This window comes from Epinephelus moara, chromosome 9, assembly GCF_006386435.1.
Source record: "Epinephelus moara isolate mb chromosome 9, YSFRI_EMoa_1.0, whole genome shotgun sequence".
NCBI classification, from domain to species: domain Eukaryota; kingdom Metazoa; phylum Chordata; class Actinopteri; order Perciformes; family Serranidae; genus Epinephelus; species Epinephelus moara.
In genome coordinates this window covers 12,546,759-12,556,178 of record NC_065514.1, presented here as the reverse complement: position 1 = coordinate 12,556,178, position 9,420 = coordinate 12,546,759, and the positions used below count along the sequence as shown (strand labels likewise).

General features: G+C 41.2%; 1 protein-coding gene across 1 annotated transcript; it reads right to left on the bottom strand.

The window, feature by feature from the left end:
• Positions 1-293: 293 nt before the first annotated feature.
• On the bottom strand, positions 294-9,080 carry LOC126395124 (protein enabled homolog). The gene is made up of 3 exons (XM_050052321.1): positions 8,975-9,080; positions 6,586-7,027; positions 294-6,381 (listed from the first exon to the last, which is right to left on the bottom strand). Exons 2-3 carry the CDS (start codon positions 6,891-6,893, stop codon positions 5,880-5,882), a joined length of 810 nt encoding a protein of 269 aa, XP_049908278.1. The 5' UTR covers positions 6,894-7,027; positions 8,975-9,080; the 3' UTR covers positions 294-5,879.
• Positions 9,081-9,420: the final 340 nt, after the last annotated feature.

Here is a 9,420-nt window from a genome sequence, read left to right as displayed (position 1 = left end):
TCACTGTCTTGCCATCAGGTAGACCTGTTTCTGCCTCGTCAACCATGCTTAAGATCTAATGTGGACACTGGAGAGACATATAATACCATGTGTAAATGTAATCAGATAAAATTGGAGAGCATTTTAATGCTGGATAAAAGGGAGCCAATGCCTGGATATGCAACTCCACAGATCACATCTATGTTTAACATTGAAACTGTATTTATTTTCAACAAGCAGCAACACTTTCATCAGGCTTTGTTTCAACTCAAGAATCAATGGACTTAAACATTAAGCGTTGTGTTTTTAATTGTAGTTGTCAGGAGATGTTTAGCCTTGACCTGACCACACTTGCTTCCCTCAGTTGTACAAGTAAAGGACTTGTTTTGGTATCACGCACAGGTGACGACATTGAGGGCAATTAAAACAATGGCCATTTCCTCTCTGTGTAGCTGCAGAGATTAGAAAATGAGAAGAGGACAGATGCAATTACCAAGAATCGGCAATTTGAGTCAAGGGCTTCTGGGACAAACCATTTGCAGGGAGACCGGGTCAGATTGATGAACCTGCAGAGTGTCAGCCAAGCCTGTTACTCAAGAAACTGTGTTTATGCTCGTTTCAAGAACAAGGACACAAAGGTTAGTTAAAGTGAAAATCGGAAACTGCAGATTTTCACATGCAGATCCCCAGATGCTTCTCGAGTTTTTTTTACACTAGCACCACCTGCAGGCATTGAGTGATACATCCATCGGCTGTTATCTTTTTGAATAGCTTCTTTTACTGCTAAATATGTTGTGGGGACAAACATCTGTTCACACACTGACATTGTGAGGACTCACGTTCTATCTGGGGACAAAAAGCTGGGCTCTGTGACATCAACCTTTTTGCTTTGAGTGAGCTGTTACATGCTGGGTTTTAATTGACCCAGTAGTCGCCTAGGCCACACTTGTGTTTTCTCCATGTTTAACAGATTAGGATAGTCCGCCAACCAGTGCAAAGTAGGATGGTTTGTACTCTTAAGGTCCTCAAGATTATAGAAGGAGTTTTAAAAATTCCATTTTAGTGACCTAGAACTCTTTGTGCAACACATTTGCACTCACTGATGTGCAAGGTACCTTGAATGTGTTGGCTGTTGATGATCTAGGACGCCATGTCAGATTCTGCCTGTTACGTTCATTGTCTCTTTTCAAAATACACCTCCGTTTTCACAGGAAATTTACCGTTTACACACAGCCTGTTCCAAAATGAAGGGAGGGCTTTTTCGTCAGTGTGAGACCAGCTAGGTTTTCGTGTGGACAAGAGACCAAAACATAGAGGGAAGTGTCCATTTTCAAAAATATCTGAAAACATGTAGTCAGGGCATAAGTCACAGGCTTTGCTGACTAATCCATTGATCCTGGCCTCCTGTCTACAAGGTTTTGCAGTTCTCTAGCAATGTTGTGCTAGGTCCGCCTTTGCACCTGACAGACCAAGGCCCTAAATCACACACACACACAGCCTAATTCACACCTCAAGAAGTATTTATCAGTTAATATTATATTTACAAGTGTTACCAAACATGAGATGTCAATTTACAGCAGCTGTTACCTTCTATTGCCTGGAGAAGGCGACATCGATACAGTATATCTAGATCTACTGGTCTAAGCTGCCACTGCTGTTAGTGACCTTTCATTTATCCTTTTTTCACCAAGATTATCACATACATGCAGATTTTTTAAACATGGGAAAACCTGCTAAAAATAATGGATAGACTCCTTTCCCATTAAGCAATCTGTAGTAGATGAGTGTTCCATTCTGTTTTATTTTTACTGTTGTGTAAAACTGAATATCACAGACGAGCCAGAACTTCAGAAAAATACGGTTAATAAACAGTATAAAGCAGCATGAGGGCCCGTGAAAATGTTAGGGTACTTCCTTTTTATTTTGTAGTGTTTTTGTTTTTTTTCTAACTCAGTGCATAATAATTTGGAACTTGTGTGTCATTGCATTACACCACAAAAAGGGCGAAAAATAGCATGTCTACACAGGTGTCATGTTTCCACCACTGAGCCAATCAGAGCTGACTACTGCAGAGTCATTTGTCCAAGGAATTAATGCTGATTGTAACCTTCCCCGCTAAAGATAAAAGCCAGATATTAGTGGATGTTAATGGGTTTTTTGTCCAGTGGGGAGGGGCTCAGCTCTGGTGGAGTATTTGCAACCTGCTAAATGTGAATAGGTGAGTTTGTGACTGAGTTACAAACCAGTTCAACAAGGTGCTTTAAGTTTTACTATACATGCATATATTGCATTAAGATGCAACACCTACCTGCTCTTTATAACTCAAGGATTAAAGAATCGATGGAAAAGATAACACTTGTATGTACCACAACAATTGCCTCATGTATGTTTTTTTTACCCCTGTATGAAGCATCTCAATGAGCATTCTAAAATTAACAAATAACATTTTGAGATGAAAACCCTCAATAAATATTAATCAGATCCAGAACACAAACACATTCGTATTCATCCTCGCATGACAGTCCCTCGTTTTATTTAATTGCCGCAGCAGTATATTGTTACAAATGTCTTTCCTGCTCAGCTTACAACCAATTAAGAGACAATGCTGCAGTACATGCACAGATTGAATTAACGGGCTTTTAGTATGGAGACAGCGGCCTCACGAGCAGACTTGGATACAGAAAAGACTAAGGAGGCATGTCACACAAGGTCTCTGTTTTCACCCCGGCAAGAAGAAAGCAACAAACAAGCTAAAACAGCTTCCCTCATGAATTTACAAACTATTGTTGAATTATGAATGAGAGGCCTGTTGGGAAAATGTGGTTAAATATTGAAAGAAAACTCATCTTAAAAGCTTGTTAAGGGCCAAGGTGGATGCTCAGGTTACCCAATATCAACAACAGACAGATGTTACCTGCGTGTCGACAACGCTGCTTTACAGAATGATGAATTGAGCTCATCTGTAAACGCCTTCATGTGCACACTGAGGAACATATTCAGAAGATGCAGCTGTACAAACTACATCTTAGTTGTACTGCGCTAAAGAGACAAATGAACCAGTTAAAATTTGTCTGTGAAATTTTGACATTTGTTTAAATAACAGGACATCTTCAGAGTCGTAATTTAAGACTGCAAGTGAAGGAAATGCAAAGCAGGATTTCTCCAGAGAGAGAAAGTTAGAGGAAACACAGAGAATGCAGAGAATGGTGTAAAACAGGGAGGGACCCTGCCATGGAAATCCAGCTCAGGAAATGCCTCCCTTTCAGGGAAACAATGGGCTCTGCTACCTACACTGTAAACAGACATTATATGAATCATAAAGTTTAAGCAATTAAGAATAAAAACATTTTGTTATGCCAATAAACCACACTTTTCTCTTGCGATCTAAAATCACACAGTTAAAACATTCATCTGTGATGCCTTAGAAAATCAGAAAGTTCTGTGAACTCATCATTTATCATGTCCTTAATATAATTAGATGTGATTGTCGCTTTTGAGTCTGGTTAATTTAAATTGTCTCATTCTAACATTAAGAGTCGTTAATGCTTCTATTTGTGAGTCAGTCTTGTAACTTAAAGCAAAATTTGGACATTTAAAGAAATATTCACTTCCTGATGGAGAATTAGATGTGAGATGATTGATACCACTCTCATATCTGTCCGTTAAATATATGGCTACAGACAGTTAGCTTAGCTTAGCTTAGCACAAAGACTGGAAACAGGAGGAAACACTTAGCCTCACCATGGCTACGTCCATTATTTTTACAGTCTGTGGTTTTAATCCTTATGAAAACAACAGTTTTACCTGGGGTTATGTACCAGACTATTTATTGACTGCAGTCAAGCACAACCAGGTCTCACTCCAAAGTCGTTGCTTGGGCAGTAACTTCTGGCGTCAGATACCAACGAAAACAGCCGTCTTTTAATGTCTGCACGATACACAGCTGGTCACTATAACGGTGTCAGTGGGAAACAAAGCAGGACATCAACGAAAGTTAAGGCAGCAACAAACACCAACTTTTAACCGGGAGAGAGGCGTTCATCTCCTAAACCCAATCACATACTTTTGTTTCCTAAACCCAACCATATGTCAGTACTGGTGTTGTACCAATGTAGTGTGAGACTGTATGTAAATGATAAATTTCCTGTGAAAACGGAAGTGTATTTTGAAAGATGACAATGCATGTAACAGGCAGAACTTGACATGGTGTAAAAATCCAATGCACCCAGGGTACCTTGCATGTTGTATCTGGACGTGGAAAGTCCATGACCAAACACCAATATGTGACAAGGTCGTAGTGAGAATGTGTCAAGAAATAGTCTGGTACAAATTCCTGGAGTCTTCGCTGATTGCTTGGAGACTACTTAGTGCCTTCTCATCTTATCTCTTCTCATTAAAATCTCCACCAGAAAGTGAAAAAGTGTAGCAGATATCCTAAATTTTGATCACTGTAGTAGGTGGTACAACGCATGAGGGATCAGCCTTGACATTACCCTCCCAGTGGAATCAGCCCAAGTGATCCTGCAGGTGCTTGTCATTTCCTGCCTGGACTACTGCAGCTCCGACAATGCCACGGTGTGAGCCACACCGCTACAGCTCGTGAAAGGAACTGTTCCTTCCTACCTCCCAGCAATGGTCGAACCCTGTTCTTTGTTTTAGTTCCACAGGGGTGGAAAGAACTCCTCAATGAAGTCAGGACAGCAAAGTCATTGCTGGCTGAGAACTACTTTTTTAGCCTGCACTTTAACACCCCATGCTAGAACTTAACTTATCTAATAATAATTGCATCATAGCTCTCTACAATGCATTATTTAGCTGTTTATTTAGTACGGACGCACCTGAAGACAACTAGCTCTTGCACTAATAAATCGGTCTTCAACAAAAGCCTCTGGAAATGTTGCCTAATTAGAAACTCCTGTCAAAGTAACTAATCAGTTGCTTGTTGGTGAATTTAACAGTCAAGTTAAGTTAAATTAAATTGACTCAGCAAGTTTCCCAATGTGGCAATGTAAGAGTATAAGGTACTGTTACTGTTGGTGTAACACAAGTAAACAAAATGAAAATTCTCAGCTGGACGAACTGAAAGCCAAAACTAAAATTGTCTGCAATCAAATAGGTCATTACAGACTTACCTCAGCTTTGTCGTATTTACAGTGTATGTAAAGATTTCAATACCAAAAGTTACTATTTACAATATACACTCAGCTCTGAAGACGATCATGGGGAATGTGAGGCTCTGAATCATCAGCACACAAGTCTTTCTTGAAGTTAAATGTTCTCATTTACGTCCAAAACAAGTTTCAGAACAAACGTGAGGTTGTAAAAGTCTTCAGGGGTTAAAAAAAAAGAACTCTCCACTGTCCTTCCACCTGTCTGAATTAGGAAACATAGCCACTGGCGCCCCAATAGCTTGCATAATAACGCACAAGACCATGTGTCAAGACTGAGTCTTTACAGCAGCGCCCAGGGTTCAATTGCAGTCCAGGCCCTTTGCTGCATGTCATCCCCTTTGTCTCCTCTGCTCTTCCTGTCTCTCTCAAGCTGTCACTGTCAAATGAAGCAGAAATGCTGAAAAAATACCTGTTAAAAAAGAAGAGAGAGACAAACCACTCTCCAGTGGAACAAAACATAATTATAGTTGAAATGTTTTGCTCCAAACTGCAATTTTCCCGCAGAGGTCGGCACAAAGTCTGCTACGGATAGTAGGTGAATCAATTCAGTGCCCCACAAAACTCAAACGTCAGTTTTTGAACTTTTGGAGAGCACTGAAAGTATTTGAACTTCAAATACTTGTCTGCACCTCTCATTTACACTGTATACTTGGACATACAGTGTACAGTACTCGAAGCAGAGGAGCTTGTTTTTGGCAACAGTCTTCCGTCAACATCTCCAATAAGAGTTCAGAGAGACGAGTGCTCAAAAAGGATGACTTTTGATTGGTTGGAGAGGCTGGAGTGCCTGGAGGGCCTAAAAGCTCCAATCCGAGAGTAAACTTCCACGTCTGAGCAGGCACCCCATGACAGGTGAGGGCTGGGCGGGGTGGTGTGGATCACAGGCAGGGGGAGAGGGAGGGCCAGGACAGAAGGTGTTGGAGTGAGAGAAGGTGGAGCGAGGGGCGGTGGTGGAGGCAGGACAGGAGGTAGAGAGTGGAGCGGTGGTCGAGGCAGGACAGGAGATGGGGGGAGTGGCAGTGGGGGTGGAGAAGACACCGGTGGGGGTGGAAGTGGGGTGAAGACGGTGGTAGTCACAGGGGTTACAGTTTGGACCGGCGGTGTAGCTTCAGGAACCGACCCGTTCTTCACTGGCAAGCTCTGACACGACGCAGAGTGTTTGAGCGTGTAGGTGGCAGTGTGGTAGAAGCTGTAGTACTCCAGAGCGTGCCTCGCCCGGGCCAACTTCAACCTGCAGGACACGACATAGACCACTATGACACAAGTCAGGTGAAATGTCAATTCAAGCAAGTCCAGTTGCCTACAATATGGCACTAAGGATTACCATGAAATGTATGACTGACTTTTTCTTTACTTTATTTACAGAATGTGGTCACATGGGGTGTAGATCAAGTTGGTTTGTTACATTACGTATCACTCAGCAACATGTACACACCTATGTCTCAGCTGTAACAGTTTATACAGCAGCAGCAGGATCACAGCTCCAGCCAGAGTCACCAGAAGCACGGCCACCCTCACATCCAAGTTCCAGCATGATTTCCCAGCAGGTGAGCTGCAGGTCCCCGGGGGTTGCGGAGTCTGTTGGGCTCCCTCCATACCTCGCTTCGGATTGATGATGGCCTGGACCAGCCCGGGATGGATGGTGTCCAGCAGGATTGGGTGTCTGTTCCTGAGTACAGCAGTCTCAGGCTGGGAAGGGATCTGGAGAGATGTGCTGATGGTTACCTGATGACCAGCTTGCATCGCTGCCGTGCTCGATGGGGAAAACGGTGGAGTGCTGTTTTGATTTGAATTATTTCGACATGTTGAATACACTGAGAAGTGTATTCAGGTGTCTCCAAGGAGGTGGCTTTGGATGGCTTTAAGTGTCAGATGCTCTGTAACACAAAAAGATCTCAGTCACTGGATGTGTCAAAATTCCTACATTAAAATAAAGACAAAAAAGGTCCTTGTGTCATTTTCCATCTGTATTCTCTGTGTCTTTTGTGTATATTACAGGATTCTGTGTTAAACAAAAATAGTACCTACTTAGAAAGGAACAGAGCCACTTAACAACAATGGTTTAACTTCTCACATTGCTGCGGTCACATGCAAGTGCACTCCAAGGTGTGTTTGTACACAGTGACATCACTGTGGTTACAGGTGCAATGAGAGCACCCACCCTCAGTGATGGCTGTGGTCAAAGGTGAAACAGGCTTTAAACTTTAAATCATAGAGGACAGTAAAATGACTGCTTTTACTCTTTGATGTCAACACATCTTAAGCTGAGTGTCTATATAGCATGTTTTATCCAAGCACCAGCATCTTTTTTTTCAGTTGGTCCAATTAAGGTGCGAGCATATGTGGCCACATGTGGCCACCCAGAGAATAAGTGCCACACTCCAGCATCTTTTTTCAGAGCACTTCGAGTTTTTTTTTGCATGGCTGCTTTGAGCACTTCTAGTGAAAAATGTCAACTTTTCAGAGAGCTAGCGCTTTTCTGCAAGAGAAAAAAAAATAAAACACTATATAGACACTCAGCCCTATATTGTTAATATTACAGATTTTAAAATCTTAAATCCCAAAACCTAAAAGCGGCACTGTGGACCTTGTGAAATGCCTGTGTTACAACATATATTTACATTCAGTTTTTCTTATTAAATGAAGTGTGTGTATCCTTGAGGCCTATCACATGTGTTGAGTGCATCTCCTTTCTGATAAGACATTTGAATGTCATGTCATCACCTTTTAAAAAATATGGTGAGTTTGTTAGCAAACAGTTTCTTATTTACACATCCATTAGACTTCAAAGATCTTTTGTCCACCAGTCAATTCTAAAGTTAAATCAAGATTCACACCTAAGGACAGAAGAGCATTAATGGAACCTCTTTTGGTGTCATGTTTGTTTGTGTATATTTGTAATGTTTTTGTGGTGTTGTTTTCTGTATGTTTCTTTTTCTCTTGTTTTAGCAATCGGGGCCTGCTGTGCCGTAAGACAAATTTCTGTGCAAGTAGACAATAAAGTATATCGTATCGTATCGTATTGGTTACGGAGAAATGCTATCATTCATTTGGAGTCCTGTTTGTGTCCACCTGATGAACGCAAGTCCATTATCCACTCTCTTTTAGCTCTGTTTATGGTCTCCACCACCTCCTGAGGGAAATATGTCTCCTTAGCTTATAAATGATCCACTATGTTCACTAGCTAGTCTCTGACTGTGTTTGTCTGTTGTTTGCTGCTGAGCAGGGAGTGTTAAGTTGATCTCTATACTATTCCCTGAAGACAGCTGGAGCAAAAAATGATCCTGTGAGAGTGGTGAGAGTTAACTTAAGCAGTAAAGTTGCAGCCATATACGGGTGACCCCCCCTCACATAAATACATTGTTTTCACATCACAATATCCATTATAGCTACTTTAAACAAACTGTGTTGTTTACGTCCATGTTTGCTGGCTTGAAGTCTCCTTTTTCCCCACCTTTGCTCACACATAAAGGCGTCCTGGTGCACCACCACCAGCAGCTCAAAAGAATAGCATGAAACCATCAGCATAATGCACTCCATAACACTATAAGTGGTCAAATACTCCCCAGGATACCTTTAGATTACTATGATTTTATGAACAACCATGCAGTAAATTAATAATCTCAATATATTTAAATGTAGTTTTTAGACAATATCTTTAAACAAGTATTTTATTCAAGTGAAATCAATAAACCAAAAAGATATTAACATGCGATAAGAGAAGATTAAGTGGACAAATTAAAGAAAGAAAAACTTTGCTACTCAAAGAAAACATGTCTTGAAAGTTTGTTTGTAAATGTTACCAAAAAATTACTTCAACTTACTTCATTTAAATTTGATGGCGTTCCCACATTCGTTAGAAAAAAAACAAAACAGAAAAACCGAACGCAAGCAGAACGCTGGTCAAGAACTGTGTGGCTTTCCAGGACTAAAATCCAAAGCACACTCCAATGTGAGGAAGCCAGTGGAAACAGCAGGAAACAGTGTACTTCCCTAACACACGATACAAAGATGTGATTGGAGAGCACTTCCTATCGCCATGGTTACAGGAAATTGGTCAAGGATGTCTTTTTTTTTAAGGACTTCATTTTGAGTTGTGCAAGTCTGAACACAACACACACACATGTAAGCAGACACAGGTCCACTGAGGAAAGAGATACTTATTATTCTGGGAGTCTTTCAGGCAACATCATCCATCCACGTGGGATAAAAAAAGCAAATTAAGCCTCTTATCACTCGTCATACAAGCTGGAACAGTACGATGAAAGTC